The sequence below is a fragment of the Hyaena hyaena genome, unplaced genomic scaffold, assembly GCF_003009895.1.
Source record: "Hyaena hyaena isolate Hyena2069 unplaced genomic scaffold, ASM300989v1 scaffold_27, whole genome shotgun sequence".
NCBI classification, from domain to species: Eukaryota; Metazoa; Chordata; class Mammalia; order Carnivora; family Hyaenidae; genus Hyaena; species Hyaena hyaena.
The window spans coordinates 631734-648401 of record NW_024080659.1 but is presented as its reverse complement, the minus strand read 5'-3'; the positions used below and the strand labels follow the sequence as shown (position 1 = coordinate 648401).

At 51.3% G+C, this 16668-nt stretch overlaps 1 protein-coding gene across 1 annotated transcript in view; it reads right to left on the bottom strand.

The window, feature by feature from the left end:
- The window catches only part of LOC120228725 (myosin phosphatase Rho interacting protein), a 152185-nt gene that overhangs the window by 49092 nt on the left and 86425 nt on the right, over positions 1-16668 (bottom strand). The window contains 3 exon segments of the mRNA XM_039227278.1: positions 7911-8415; positions 9468-9681; positions 15132-15216. Of these exon segments, the coding sequence (XP_039083209.1) occupies positions 7911-8415; positions 9468-9681; positions 15132-15216 (804 nt within the window).

Sequence of the window (16668 nt, the reverse complement as noted above, 5' to 3'; positions counted from 1 at the left end):
TTTGTCCAAATGTTTCACCAAGTTTTCATGGGTAGTCTAAACCCAACTGATCTATGAACTGAGATATGCATTTTTTAGGTGAACTTTTCAGTAATAATTATATTTTTGGTATGTCTACTTTAATGGTTTCCCCAAATTTTTTTCATAACTTAAAGATCTGAAGAGTTTTACTAAATTAAATGATGAGTAGTCAATGAATGCTTAGATCATTTCCAAATAAAATACTGAAACATTAATTGCTGAACATTGGTTTATCTACTTTCTTATTATAAAGAAATTAAAGATATTTGGGTCTATTAATGAACATATTTTGTGCTATACTGAAAAATCTATTATGAGAAAGCATGTTTCCAGAACATACAAAATGTATTTATAAATTTGCCAAGCCACAGAATGCTAACATAAGACCGTTCACAATTATTTACTACTCTTTCACAAGAAATTAAGGTTTTTAGGGGTTAAAAATTCAATCATATGTAGGATGTTTCTGGTAAAAGATATGAGGAATGGAGATCTGTTATCAATGAAGGAAAAGAAAGTAATTTTATCCCTAAGTGAGAATAGTTGTCTCATTTTTCAGAATGAAAAAGATAAAAAACAAGACAAAATCAGAATGTAAGAAAGAAAACTGGAAAAGGTCTGTGGAAAAGGAATCTTGGGAAAAGAAATTTTATACATAATCAGGCTAACATTAAAATGAACTTTAAAAAAAGATAACTATTAACATTAAAGTAAGGTGGTACAATATCAGAATTTGATTTTCTCTCTGAAAATAAGAACAAAGTTTTCTAGGACTATTGGTCTGCCATTGTGAAAGGGTTTTTACTTTTTAATCAACCTGCTGAGAAAACAAAGATTTTGTGTCTTATCAAAATAATAACCTGTTTCATGTTGTCTTTATCAGGTCTTTGATTACTGAAGAAATCCTCTACTAAAAGGAGATAGGGCTTTTGCTGTTGTTTTACAATTGTGTAACTTTCTGTATTTGCCTATAAAGTCTATAATTGCCACTTTGGTTAAATGATAGCCAAGTGCTGTTTTATACCGATCTAAGATCCTATGTGACCAAGTGTTTTAAAACCTTTTGATATTTTGATAAACTTCCCAAAACTGCAATTCTAAATGAAGTCTTCTTGACCTAGCAGTAACTTTGGGATTTTTCCGAAGACCCCTAAAAATCATAAAAGATTCACTCTCTCCTTATAAAAGAGAGATGTTCACTAATCAGGCTTATTTGACACATTACTGCATGGAAAGCATTATCAAATAAGTGACGCTATGTCTTCTTAGGCTCTGATATATCCTGATGCAATGTCATAATTCTAGCTGTTATCTACAATGTTGAGCCTCACAAAAATAACCAAATTTCCCTGTCATTTCTATTAGTGAACTCTCATCTGATCTTTAACTACGGGCATTTTTAAGTCTTTGGTCATTTACAGAGAATTATTGTTTTACTCTGATGCTTTAACTTTTTAAAAATGTTTATTCATTTTTGAGAGACAGAGCACGAGTGGGGGAGGGGCAGAGTGAGGGGGAGACAGACTCCAAAGCAGGCTCCAGGCTCTGAGCTGTCAGCACAGAGCCCAACGTGGGGCTCAAACCCATGAACTGTGTGATTATGACCTAAGCCAAAGTCAGATGCTAAACCAACTGAGCCACCCAGGCACCGCTACTCTGATGCTTTCACAGAAGTGTTCAAGGAAAGGACTTTGACAAGTGACTTCTAATAACTTTAAGACCATAAAAATGAACTGGGGAAGAATTTCCAGAATGAATGGAAAAACTGGATTCAAGCAGAACAAGAATTAATTACATAGGACTGAATGAACTGAGGATGATTATAATTTTACATGATCATCTGTCTGAAACGTTGCTAGTTCCTTACTGTTTTGCTTTTTCAGATATAGGGAGACCTTTTCACTTAAGGGATCTATGTATGACCTACAGCAATTTGGTAGGGCATACTTTTGTAAACAGACAAAACAGCTACGTTTTCTCTCTACCAGATACCTCCAGAATTTGTAAACTCTTAAGTATTCTTTTCATGGCAATATAGTTATTTGTTTAAGTTCAATGAAAATCTGTTCTCCCTGTAAGAGGACACCACTGGAAACATTGTCTTTATTACCGAGGCTTTGACTAGAATGTTTCATTTCAGAGATATGCACAGACTCAGATAGGACCAGCCAGCTTTAAGGAGCTGCTTGCAAAACTCGGGTTGGCTACCTTGCTCCAGGGTTCCTAGCAGCCTTCCAGTTACTAATAAGGAAAGTCACTTCCTGACAGGTCTATGAACCTCAGGACATTTGGGGGGAACTCTGAGAAGACAGAAATTCACCCAAACTATAGGTACTGCAGGTAGAATCTAATGGCGAGTTCTTGGTTTGGCTTCCTGGCCTCAGAGACGAGATCAAAGTTCCAGCAAAGGTGTCTTAAAAAGAGCTTGTATGGTTAACTGCTATTCTTGCTGTACTTACAAAATCAGGCCAAGTGTAAGGTAAGCCAAGTAATTTTACTGTGACTATCTTAAAAAGCAATGGGTATAACTGCAGAGAGAAAACCTCTGCATCTTTGTAGGTATGAGATTTTAGTCTGTTAATTGTCTTTGAGGGTTGGCTCCATGTACATAACTTACACTGGCTCCTGAGCTCCAGTTGTTGCAAATATCTGGCTAGGACTCTCTAATCTAACATTTCCACTTTTCTCTCCTCCTTTTGCTTTGGAACCACTAAGAACAAAGACTGCCTTTAAGGGTCCTCCTCACTTCCCAGATGGCAACCAAACTTTAGATAACTGAGCCTTGGGTCTACATCTCTCAATTAAAAAGGGCCCCAGCAGCTGGAGACCTCAAAAACAAAGAAGAAAATTGGCTGATATCAAAAGACTGCTTCTATCCAAGATGCTGTATCGACTTCATTCTTTAAACGTGAAATGAAGTTCTTTCTTCTTCTCTTTCCTTTACTCTGGCACTGGTCTGGAAAGAATGCCATCATCCATCTCTCTCAGCCCATTACCAAGGGAGGGTGGTGGGGTAGGGTGCGGGCACCTTTCAGATTGCCAGATTTATCATAAACAAAGAGCTCTTATCTGTCCATTGATACTACAGAGCTCTTGGTGTCCATGACCAATTTCTCTTCTAGTCCCAAGTGACCCCCTGACCTTAGGCATCACTTACAGAATCTGACTTTTACCTCCAGAACATCTAGTGCCCCGTTTTCATGATTATAACTGTACTCACCAATACAAATTTCTTAAGCAAAGCATAGTACATTTGCGTTCTGGTGTTCTTGTGATTATCTAAGTGAGATCTGTCTCCCATTACAAAAAAGATCTCACCAGCAGTACCCATCTTTAGAAGGCCAAAGTTGTTCTTGATAACAGGACATACCCTGGTTATCTTTCAGCTAAATAAGAAAATGTCTGAGCTGTGGTCAATGCCACTTACCGCACCTGGATTAATACTTCTGTGGAAGTTGAAACCTGGCTACATTAAACCACTGAAAAAGCACTTAAAAAAGTGACTCCTTCGGGGTACCTGGGGGGTTGAGTCAGTTTAGACTTCGGCTCAGGTCATGATCTCGCAGTTTGAGAGTTTGAGCCCCACATCAGGCTCTGTGTTGACAACTAGGAGCCTGGAGTCTGCTTCAGATTCTGTGTCTCCTTTTCTGCCCGTCTCCCACTCACACTGCTCCCTCCCCCGCAAAAAAATGAATAAACATTTAAAAAAATTACAAAAAAGAGTGACTTCTTCAATGGAGGTCTTTGAGTCATCTGAATTTGATTGGTTTTGGGTCTCGGGGACTATGGATCCAAAACACACTCCAGATCCCTGGAATTTTCCTGCTTAAAATGAGCACAGTAGTCTCCCCTGTGTACTGTATTCTCTCGAAAGCTTTAAATGCATGTTTGCAGCCTCCAACCACAAAGCAGATGAAGTCCCCAAGACTGGAACATCAGAAAGGAATGTCGACAATAACGGACTTAAAAAACAAAACAAAACAAAACAAAAAACGTGAACCCGAAGTTGTGACCTGTGAGTATCACAGAGATTCAGCAAAAAACGTCATGACTTGTGAGAACCACAAGGAACAGCAAAAACAGCAAGGATCTGAGCAGTAGCTGGGAGTGGTGCTAAGGTCTTGAACTGTGATCACATCTCAGTTGAGAGTCTGATCAAAAGGGGAGGGGGAATTGTGGGGCGCCTGGCTGGTGAAGTCAAGGAGCATACAACTCTTGATCTCAGGTCTATGAGTTCAAGCCCCGTGCTGGGTGTAGAGATTACTTAAATAGATAAATAACCTTTAAATAAAAGTAGGGGGAGAGATTAAAGTAAAAGACAACAGACCCAGAAGAGTCTAAATCCAAGTCACCAAATGGTAGTTAATATCTAACTCAATTATAGTTTCAACCTCTCCCAGGCATGGAATCTTAAGCCAGTAAATTTGGAATTACCAAGTCAGCACTAGTGAGTAATCTACCTGATAGACCCCTGCTATCCCTCAAAGGAAGGTGACCTTGCCCAAAACAATGTACTCTTTGCTATCATTAACTTCCTTGTTCCACCCCCTCTGGCCATAAAAGCCTCTCCCTTCTATCTATAAAAAGTTTTCATTTTGTACAGCTCTTCGGAGCTCCTTTCTATTTGATAGATGGGATGTTGCCTGATTCATGAATTCCTGGATAAAGCCAATAAGACCTTTAAAGTTTATTCAGTTGAATTTTGTTGTTCACAACATTGACATGTCACTAGGACCAAGGCCTGCCCTCCCAGGGACACCCAAGCAAGCGCCCCAAGGTCACGTCACAGGAAGGGTTTTACTTGCTGTTTGGTTTAGTGGCAGAGTCAAGGGAAAGCAAATGAAGGGCCTCTGAGCCCCAAAAATAAAAATCTAAGTGAAGACTAATATCTAACTCTAGAAGGAAAAGAGGAAATGAGCTCAAATCCTGAGGCCCCACCAAGAGACTCAGGAAGGGTTACCCGTAGAAATGGATCTCGTAGGGTTTCTTCATCACAGAAGCTTGGGTGCCCTGGGTTCTTCACCTCTCTCTGTGCTCACACACAAAGCAGGAGCTCTGGTGCCCTAAACTTCTGCAGAATCTTGTCCAGGAAAAGAGCTTGCTCCCAGGCCAACAGGCAGCAGTGGCTGAGGGAAGGCGGCAAGAGAGGGTGCGCTCGGCGAGCACAGGAAGCTCAGGCAGCGGCAGGAGCTCCTGGGGACTGCACAGCCTGCCTTAGCAGATGAGGACTTAGGGCCCCCGCACGGACCTAGATACCACCACTTGCAGAACGAAGAGCCCCTCCAACTGACCCTGGGGCCTAGAAAGCCCTGGGGAAGGCCGCACGAACAGTGCCCCACCAAGTCACATGTGACTTGCATGCTGCCAGCCTGCCAGGGCTGCAGAGAGGAGTCAGATGAGAAAAGAAAAGTGGCACTTGATGCGGCCTCTCTGCACAGAGGGGGTTTCTGGTGAGGTCAGCCGTGGCTTATTTTGCAAGGTGAGGGAGATTTTAAACTGGTTCCCTTAAGGTACTGCAGGTGTGGCGGGGAACGTCCCCCAAGCCTGGCCGACAGAACAGAAAGGAGGCCCCTGCACCTGTGTCCCACCTGACCGCTCCAGCTTCCCGGCCCAGGGGATGGGCAGGACCACACAAGAGCTGGCCCTGGTGTCAGTCACCAGGAGTTTAACAAGGGCCATGGCCTCCCCCATGCTTGTTTGGCAGTGACTCACCATCCAAGAAACACTTGAAAAGCTCTGGTGCAAATCTGCAGAGCAGATCTGAGCGGCCCAAAAAGGACTACTTCAGGGCCATGGCCTGTTAGGAGACCAACCCCCACTGTCCCCCCCCAATCTGGCTCCTGGGCAGGCCTGCCTCAGCTGTGGCAGATGTCCTGCCAATACGGGGTTCTGCTCTATTCAACCAGGATGCAGGAATACAATCAAGTGCAGGGTGAGCTAGAGCATAGGCCTTGCAAAGTGACAGCAGCCAATCAGATGTCATTAGGGTAAGAAAGTAACATTATAATGTTAGGATGCAGAGCTGGTGGGCTCTAGGGGTGCCAACACCAGGTGAAAACCCACCTCCATGGTGGCAAGGAGCATGCAGAGAGGGAAGCCCCAGAGATGCCATCTACCCCAGGCTACTAGACAAGAACAAGTTCAAAGCCAAGCAGGTGTGCTGAATGTTAATTCTTCGGTCTGCCGCTAACCCAGGGCACAGCTGCCCACTCGGGAGCCTCTAGGACCCGCAGCCTGCCTGTTGGCCAGTGCAGAGCCTCCTCTGCCCTGGCCCACAAGCCTCCTAAGTCTCTGGCAAGCCGCTTCGCTTATCTATTTACTTAATTGCTTCAAGGGCCGCCTTATTCCCATCCTGGGTCACATTGTGGGAGCAGGGTCCTCCAGTTAAGGGCCCTTGTGCATCCTAGCTCTGCTACACCAGGCTGTCCCTGTGAGGAGTCACCCTGCTCATCTCTGTATGGGACACAGGCACCTCTTGGGGTTGGTAACCAAAGAAGACAGCCAAGGGCTTAAAGGCCACCTCTCAGGCAACAGGTCAGCTTCCTTCTCCCTCTGCCTAGGAATCAGGCACATGTTTTCTGCTCTTTTTAAGACCAACAACTCTGGGCACCTCCTCCTTATTCTGGAGGTGGACCCACAAGTCCAAGGCCCTTTCTACCCGGGGCTTTGGGCGAGCAGGTGGGTATTAAGGGAGCAGTAGAGAAAGGCACCCTGCTCACAGTTGGCCCCTCAAGGGGGGCAGCTCACTGCCACCCTGGCCTGTCCCCACAGCATGCCCCAACTCTGAGCTTTACTTAGGCTTGGGCAGGGTGGGGATGACATTCTGTGAATGCAAGTTTGAACCTCTTTTTTGGAAAGTGAACTTCTTCGGGAACCCAATGAAAATTATGGATTTTTCTTTTCCCAGAAAAATGCATATGGACTCGCCAATCATTTAGAGAGGTTTACAGACCTCCAGCAGTTCGCTCCCGGACCTGGGTGAGATCCCGGTTGTCGAGCCTCCATTTACAGACTCAGGAATAGAAGCACCTATTGGAAGGGGGCACTCCAGTGCCGTGACCCAGGCCAGGGCCTCAGAGATGGAACCAAGCTCTTTCCACAGCTCTTGGGGAAGCACAGGACCAGTGGAACAAGAAAAAGGGAGGACAGAGCCTTCCTGTCTTCACACCACAGGTGAGCTGCATGCCTCTGTCGTAGGCCCCATCTCTAAACCCCATCTCTCCCCAGGAAGCTGTGGTTCTGCCAGCCTCCCCACTTCACATTTCTGCCAAGCCCAGGGGAAGACCCATGCTGCTGGGCACTCAGGAACCTTGGAGGCCATCTCTGCTTGCCTGGGACTTCCTGTGGCTGCCCACCCTTCCTTCTTCGGTGCCCTCCACCCGTGCCAGGAGTCTAAGGGCAAGGGGAGCCCCAACTGCACCTCTGGGCTCTTCCTGCCTCACAGGCACCTCCGAGAACAGTAATGGACCAGCCACATAAGGCCCAGGAGCCCTTAATGTCTCAGTGCTAGGAGGCACTCGCAGGAAGCAGCTGGCCTCCGGCCTAGATCTCTGGATGTCCACAGATCCTACATTTCTGGCTCCCGGGGGCTGAGTTCCGTGACCAGGGCCCGGGCTCAGAAAGGAAAGGCTCCCTACATGGTCTGAAAAGAAAGGAAGAGCAAGTGTGCTCCCCCAAGGAATGCTTCGGGAACATGTGTGCATGTGTGTGGGAGGTGAGGAGAAGAAATGTGTGTTAGAGTGTGTGTATGAGGAGAGTGTAAAAAGCATGTAAAAGAATACAGGTGTGTGTGTGTGTGTGTGTGTGTGTGTGTTTCTGTGTATGAGAGAAAGACTATAAAGGAGGGGGCGTGTGTCTGTGCACATGTGGCCCTCTAATCCCCTCCTTACCTCCGCTCGTTGCCAAACAGACGGGCCACCTCTTCCCTGCCAGGGCTCCGGGCCCGAGTCCTACGCTCCAGCCGCCTTCTCTCCACCTGGAAGGCTTCTCGGTGGCTGATCCTGACGGCCTTAGGGACGTCGGCCAGAGTGGCATACTGCCTGCTGGCTTTAAAGGCAAAGGTGCGCCCCAGTCTCTCTGCTCCCCGCCCCCCAGCACTGCTGGAATCCATGTGGGCGGGGGGCTGGCTGGCCACGTCCAGGGAGCTGCCGCAGACTGCTCGGCCGGGGAGTCGAGAACCTGGGGAAGGAAGGGGGTGGCCAAGCTCCTGGGAGGGCGGTCCGGGGCCACTATACCTGTTGTTGGGGGTGCTGGGGCTGGGAGGGGAGAGCGGTGGTGGCAGCTGCTGCTCTTCGGCCTTCAAGTCCTGCTTGGTCTTCTCCAGGGAGAAGTAGCCGCTCTCTACCCGGACTTTGCGGCCACAGTCCATGCGGTCGCTGCTCATGGTGCTCTCCTCTGGAAGAGAGAATGGGGAGGCGGGAGATACAGTTAGCCTGCTGCCATCTTTGGTTTCTGGGAACTTTCTGAAGTCATACATGGCTTGCCCTAGGGCAGAAGCATGGGAGGGGAATGAAATACCCTTCCCACACACGTTTCTCACCCATTTCTCTTCTAATCTGGCTGCCCCTGCTAGACTCAAGGGGGTCCTCGTGCTTCTAGTCAGGGGGCTAGTTTGGGGAGTAGGATCCCTTGCCCCGGAGAGATGTCCCACCAACAAGCGCTTCTTAGCAAACATCAAGGAGGAAACCAACAGCTGACTAGCTGTCTGGCCTTTTAGTATATCTGGGACAGCAGAGGCAGGGGACTTCAGCTGGCAGGAATGAGAGGAGTGGATGGGTGCTACCCATGGAGAACCGAGGCAAAATGTATTTTGGCCCAAATGAACTGGGTCAGTCCCAACCGTCTCCTGGTCTTTAATGAGCTGGACAAAATACAAATGGGAAAGGCCAGCCTATGTCATGCAGAGCCCTCAAGGGCCCAGACCAGGGAGGCAGAGACTGCCGCCCTGCTTCTGCGCAGGTAATTCCAAAGTGCTCAGTGAAGGGAACACGGCAAAGCCTCCGGAGCTCCCTCTTCCCTACCATGCCCAGGTGCTGGGCAGGATGGGGCAGTGAGGAGAAGGCTGTACTGACGACACACTGGGCTTCCGGGGTCAACCAGGCCATGGACACAATGCAGGCACAGTGACAGGAAGCAGCAGCCTCTTGGCACAGAGACCTTGTTCTGAAGTGGTTTGATTCTCACAACACCCACCTAGGGCTGACAGAGCAGGTGCTTGTCTTCTTCCTTTACAGATGGGATTTAAGAGCTAGAGGGACAAGGCCAAAGCCAGAGTCCAGGAATTCCAGGCCCACCCTGCCACGAGCTGACGGACACAGAAGGTGAAGGAGCCTGAGACTCAGGGCTCGGGATTGGGCTGCGCCAGTCCCTGAGTTCTCCACACCAGCTCTGTTGGGATGGAGGCCTATTCCAGAGCTGTGAGGTCAGGCGCCAGGACTCCCACTTACCATCTTTGCTCTCCAGCCCGGGTTCCCTCAGCGTGCTGGCAGCGGGAGGCTGGCTCTGGCTGGGACTCTGAGCTGGACTCAGGATGCTCCCGTCAGGCTGGTCCTTGGCCCTCATTTCTTCCTGCCAGAGTGTAGACTTGGTGGTGGGGACTTTCTCAGCACTGGGGATGCTGCTGCTGCTGCTGGTCACAGCCATCTTGGCTGGCCCTGGCTCCTAGGGGAGAGAGCAGCATCTGTGCAGCCGCAGAGGTATGCAGCCTGAGCTGCTGCACAGGTCCTGGCTGCCCGGGTGCCTGGCTACAGGGGCCACCAAGGTCAATCACACTGAGTGGCCCGAATCCTCGGAAGGGGAGGCTCCAAAAGGAGATATGTTGGTCAGGTGAAAGCTCCTGATGGCACTGTGGCTGTTTCCCTTCGACAGCTGCCAGCACGCCCAGACTGCCTGGTCCGCTTGGCCTCAGGCCAGGTCTGGCAAATACATAGAGCCTGGAGCTCCGACAGCAAACACACGCTGGTTCTCCCTGCCCACAAAACCACAAAGCCCAGAGCAGCGGACCAGCCAGTGAAGGTGAGATGACAAGTGGCTGCCTCAGTCTGTCATTCCTAGACTTGTAGGTGCTTAGGACATGCGTCAGGAAAGATGGGACGGGGTGAGGAAAGGACACACCATCGAGACGGCCCATTGGGAAAATGCAAAGCATGTGTTCACACAACACCCATGTCGGGGCCAGCCCGTGCCTCCTCTCCCCTATCTGGTCCGAGAAAGCTCAAACAAGACATCTGGGACACTGGGTGAAGGAAACAGTCATGAGATACACACTAAACATCCAATCTACATGCACGCCCTCCCACCTCCCCACCCACACGAGCCCAGATGGGAGCTGGTGCTGCTCTGTGGGAGAAGCATTCACGTGGGAGGTACTTAGCCAGATACAGAGAATCCATTTCCAGAGCACGCACAGAGCTATAACTCAGCCTCAAACCTAGAGCCCGGACAAGGGCACGGCTGGGATCTCTAGCTGCCCGACAGCACTAGCTCACCTGTGCTCGGCCCAAGGTCCTGGGCATCAGCTTCAGAGGGCACCGCAACCAAGAGGGCTTTGCTCTCAAAAACGAGATACGTCTCAGCTGTCTTCCCCCAAAAACATGGCGATAATGTACAAATGCCCACCTTCCAGTCCCATCCTGGTGGCCAAGTCTCATTGTTAGAAACCCAGCTTAACCCAACCCTGAGTTGGGGCCCCTGGTGAGGATTACAGATGACACAGGTGTTGTGTCTGTGTGTGTGGACACACAGATCCAGGATTAACCACCGGCTTAGCTGACAGCCATGGGGCACGGACCATTTGCCGGGCTCTGGTACATCACTGTACCATCCAGTCCTCACCAACACACCGCACAGTGGGGGATGCCTGGGCTGAGAGGCCATGCTCGCATGGCCAGTAAGGGGCAGAGTGGGGCTTCAAGCCTTTTCTACCACCAGGCACCCTCAGGAACGCCAGGGGGTGGGAGGATGCTTTGGATGGGCATCCTAAGGGACCCAACGAAAAGCTCAGGCACCAGGTAACTCAATGTGAAAAAACAGGCATTTCACCAGGTCCCAGGCTTTCCTTAGTTTTGCAAGGATTCCAGGCTTCATGGGCAGGATAGACAGGAAGCATCTTCCCACAGACCCAGGACACACCCAACTGCCCAACAGAGCTGTCAACAGACCTGGCTCTCAAGGCTGAAGATTCCCTACAGCTCTGACCCACCTTGGAAGAAGTGGACTTCTTAGAAGAAAATGGCAACGGTTTCTGACAGTTTCCTGAGGGCTCCAACAGAACGATGCTCTAATGATCTAAGAAGCGCCGGCCTCATGGCCACCCGTCCCTCTGGTCAGCCCGCTGCCCCAATCCACATCCCAGCAATGCATCCCTCAAGCAGAAGTCTCTCCAGGTCCCCCTGCTATGGCTCCTTCCAACAGTTAAGCCTTCTCTTCAAAGGCCAGAGGCCAGGCATGCTCTGGTGGGCTCAGGGTGGAGCTGGGACTCCTCCTATAGAACTGCGTGAGGTGCCGTCCCCTCTGTGGAAGGCCAGCTGCACCAAGGATGGGGAGCAGTTGCCCAAAAGGGCCCAAGAGGGAGAGGCAGCGGCTGTGCTTGTGAAGGAAGTGGCCGTGGCTGCCGTGGCCGTCAGCCCCATGCGTGGGTGAAGGGCCCACGGCTTAGGTACACCCTACTCTGACTCTGGGTGACACCAGCACTGAGGTGGCGGGCCGCCAGGGATTCCCAAGAGACCAAGGAAATTCTAGGCTTGAGATCCAAGAGGCCACGACAGGGAGCTTGGGAAACAAATGCATTTCCCAGCACCTCGTGGCTACAGACCCACCTTCCGGCCCTGGGCCTCCCAACCTGTGAGGGCTGGTTGCATCTGCAGATCCCTCCTCGTGCTCCCTACTTCTGGAAAATGCCTCCCAGAGAATGAGCACCCTGAATGGAAGCCAAGGTCCACAGGCAGTTCCTTCTCTCTTCCTTTGGAGACTCTGCTTTCTCTTGCCTCTATGCCAAGCCTTATCAAGTTAGTGGAGACAGAGGGCCAGTCTGGCAGCAGAAACAAAGCCACGCAGGCTTCCTGGAGAGGGGGTTCGGTGGGTGATAATAGGGAAGGCTGATCTCTGGGTAAAGTTGCTTCTCTTCTCCAAAGCGGATGTGTGGTGGGTAAGACTTGGCCCACGTCAGGGCTGTGTGGCACTGCCTCTGCTACCCACACTGTCGCTGCTGTGGTGGAGAGGGTGTTGGGATTCACAATGATAGAGAACACAATTGCCTGTGGAAGAGGGAGGAGGCGAAGAGCCAGGTTTCCTATGTGCTAGTCCCTGCATGGTCGTAGGGCCTGCCTGCTCAGGGCTCTCAGCGTTTCACTGCTGTAATGAGGTCTGTGCTGTTCATCTGGCAGCTCAGGAAGGGTTTTGAAAGGAGGGAGGAAAGAGGAAACAGAGCAGAAAGGCAGTCTCAGGCCAAGGGGCCGCTGGAGCCTTTGCGTGCTAGCTAAGCAGGCGACCTCTCCAGAGGTTTTATAGAAAGCCTTCCTTTCTACTTCCAGGGCATAGGAGAAGCAGGACCCAATGAAAAGAAGGATGTGACCTGGAATAGCCACCCAAGGAGAAAACAAGACAGCCAAGAAGAAGTGGAAACTCACAACACATGTGTGGGCCTGAAAAGAACCAGTATACTGGACCAGAACGGACATTCCTCCCGGGGTGCCTCTGCTCACACTGAGAGGGGTCTGTTGTTTTATAGGTCGCTCAAGGAAGGCTCAGAAGCAATGGCCAAGAGCTGGAGGGCTGGGGAGATGGGAGAAACCAGCATTCCAGAACTCCAGTGGATGAATCAGTATCTCTCAGGCCTCAGGCTTTGGAGGCTCTGGCTGGGGCGGCCTGACTGCCTGCTGCCCTGGGCTCTGCTGGGCCCCATGCCCCAAGCCTAGAGGGTGTCTGCTCCTCCTGCAGCCTGACCCTCATCTTCCCTCAGGGCGTGGGTCTCTCTCTGATGCTCTCAGGAAACCACTCTGAGTGTACTCTCCATGGCCCCAAGTCTCAATTGCCTGAGACATCCTTCTTAAAGTGGGGCTCTGTGGGCTCTCCCCTGAGTTTCTTTCTGGAGGACAGGGCACAGCACAGCAACACTTCCAGACCCCCACTGGTTTTATCTGAAACTCCCAGACCACAGAGAAAGAGGCCAGATACGGGGTCTTGGGTTCCTGCCTTGATTGGGGGCCCCCAAGGCTTTCTGCTTCCCTTACTGCTACCTTTAGGGTAACAAAACACCTTCAGCATCAGGCTCTGGAGGTAAAACCTGCCCAAAAATCCCCATCTCTCCTCTGGAAAGACTCCACATCACTTCGTGAGACTGACTCACAAGGAGATGGATCCCAGATCAAAGTTCACAGCTTCCAGGAACCAGTGGAATCAAATGTGATACTCTTGGGAACAAGGGGCAGAAAGAAGAGCCCCTGCCAGGCTGGCTTCTGCTGGGGCTTAGGAAGGGGTGAGCAGAGCAGGCTGGGACACCTACGCTCTAAGAGACCCTCAGGAAAGCGGGGATCTCCCCACCCTGTGATCACGTGGCTCCTGCTACCAACGGAAAAGGTGAAGCTCGACCATGGCCAGTAGTACTTAAAGAGAGGGGACAGCCGGTACATAAGCAACTTCCCTGGTCTGGGCCGAACGTGTCTGCTGCGCATGTAGTTGCCTTATTTGGAGGCCGGAGCTCTGCTCTAGCAATGCTCCCAAGACATCACTATAGAAACGCAGGGTAACCCTAAACGCTGTTATTCTGCCTGCAGTTTTTTTCTCTCACACAAGGCAGCTTTGGGGGATTTGTGTGTATCCGCTGTTTCCCAGTAGGAAGCCCCATTTTCAGTCTCCAGGAATGATTCTGGCTGCATTTTGCTGACTTCCTGCCAGGTATACTACCTTCCAAGGATGCTGGCCTGGGACTCCTTGGGAAGGGTGGACAGACAGCAGACAACCATTGGCTGAGAGCAGGCCCAGGGCTGCACTCCATCAGGGCCTGTGCAAGGAAGCCCATGATGGGTGCGCGAGGGTGGGGAACCCAGGCCAGCACACACCTCCCGGTCCTGTCCAGGCTAACCTCTGCCACTCAGAGAAGCAGAGAGCAGCCAGTAAGGATTGCGGAGCCCCAGTGGGTAGCCAGGTCCTGTCATGGGCTGGCTCTCTGCCAGACTCTGAGCCTTGCGTGATCCCAAGGGAACCTGATCCCCATTCTGCTCACTTTTAGGGTTGCTGTGAGGATCGATCAGGCAGGGTAAAGCACTCAGCAACTGTGGAGTTTGGAGCAGAGAGGAAAAGCATTCACTGAGAGCCCATCATGGGCTCAGTGCTTCCTTTCACGCCCACAATGATTCTATAACCAGATCTCAAAGGGTCCGTTCTATGATCAGTTCACTGAGCTCAGAAAGGTTAATTTGCTCCATCAGGGCCCCAGGAGTGTGAGGAACATGGCAGGGAAGTGCCTAGCCCTTCTGGGGGCCCTGTGTCCTTGCAGAGGACGAAGAGTGTGGCCTTTGGGGAAGGAATGGACCTGGTGGGACTATCCGAGCCACCTTCCACTCTGGTCACATGAGACGTAGGACAGAACAAAAGTCAGGGTTGTACCAAGTTTTTTCCATTTACAGTCCAAGTCCAGTGCAGGAACAGTCCCTGCCTGGCCCTGCTTCCCAGCCTGCTGTCTGTAGGATCATCCCTGTGTGTCAAGTAGAGCTGAACCGAGGCCCTTCCTCAACTGTGGTGTGCGAGGACACGTGTGCAGCAAGCAGCCTCCCAAGCATGCCATGTGCTCCCTAGCAGCTGGCAGGAGAGCCGCAGAAGGGACACTTGCTGTCATACTGCAGCTCAGCACCAGTCCACTCACTGGAAACCTCCTGGGGCAGCCCCAGGGCATAGGCATAGGCCGCCCTGGCCCGTGGAGGGTCCTGCCCTGTGGCTTGGAGGAGCGTACCGATTGCAGCCCACACACACTGGAGGGAAAGACAGGACACGCAGGGCTGATGGCCATCTCAGCCCCCATATGGATCCTTTTCATCAGCGCTAGTTTAGGCTGGTTCCCCTCGGGGAGCTCTCACTTCATCCCAGCTCCACTCAAGTGAAACCGCTCTGCCTACCTGTGGTGTGGGAGGCTCCACCTTCCGCTTTTTCTTTTGGTTCTGCTTATTGGTTCTGGGATAGACCATGAGCATCTCCAGCCATCTGGGGAGAGAAGAGAAGGGAGCACTGGATCAGACCCCTACTCTCGAGGACTGGGAGCCTTGTCAGGTGGTCTAGACACCAGGTCCAATGCTTCCTGTCCAGGGCCAATGCTCCCAGGCCTCTGGGCAGCCAAGCAGGGCAGAGCACGACCCAGTTTCAAGCCAATACCACTGGGGCAGAAGAGTCAGCAGTGCAGCCCAGGATAAGCACAGGGTGTGCCGGAACCTGGCCCAGATGCTGACCCCACAATGACCAGAGTGCAGGTGGGGAGGGCCGTGTGGCCAGCCCAGGCACAAGAAATGCTTCACCCTGGCGGGGTGGCAGGCCTGCACCACAGGCCTCAGAGTGCGGAACACATCACTGTTTCCATCACTGATCCTATCTTCAGGGACTAGACTTGGGTTTTTGTTGTTGTTTTTTTATTTTTTAAATGTTTTATTTATTTTTGAGAGAGAGAGATAAGAGACAGCATGAGCTGGGGAGGGTCAGGAAGAGATGGAGACACAGAATCTGAAGACAGGCTCCAAGCTCGGAGCTAGTTGTCAGCAGAGCCCGTCGTGGGGCTCGAACCCACAAACCATGAAATGATAACCTGAGCTGAAGTTAGACGCTCAACCGACTGAGCCACTCAGGTGCCTCTAGACTTGGTTTTAAAATTGTCCTCTCAGCGAGGATTTGGCTAGCGTACAGATAGGCTGCTGCTAGGTGTCCTTTAAGGCTATAGAGGCAGGAATCAGGAGCTATGCTCCTGAAATTCTCTGCAGTAGGTCACTTCCAGGGGCTGAGCAGCTGACCTCCTAGACTTTGCTCACCTCTGGGCCCCACCACCTGCACATAGAGCGCTCTGGGGGCCTCGGCCTTGGGGAAGGCCCAGCAGAGTTGCCCAGGCACCCACCCCAAGGCCCACACGTTGGAAGACCACTATGGACCAGTAGCAGAGAAGACAGCAGGGGAGTGTGGGAAGAGCAGCGGCTGAAGGCAGGAGGCTTCATGCAGGTCTGGCTCTGCTACTCTCTAACCATGACCTTGGGTGCCTCCCTGCCCCTCCAGGCTTCAGTCTCCCCACCTGTGGAACCAGGGGGTGGATTAGGCTGTGACACATCTCCCGCTGGCCTCACCTGAGCTTCATTAACATCTGGGAGGGTTCGATGAGGGGGGACAGGAGGAGTGGAGGGCAGGAGGAACCCAGTGATGAAGGGCACTCTCTCTAGAGGGGAAAGAACAGCAGGAGACTCCAGACTCCCTTCTTCCTGGGACAGGAGGGTCCGTGTCAGGCCAGCAGCAGTGGCTGAGTGGCAATGTGAGGTAGGGCCCGCACTGCCAGCATCCTGGCCGGAGGCTGCAGCAACCACCAGTACCCGAGCCTGGGTCAGGAAGAAGGGCTCACGTCTTTCACACTTGCAGGTGCTTCTTTAATTTGGGGTGGAGGAGGGGAGGCTGGCCACAGTCCAT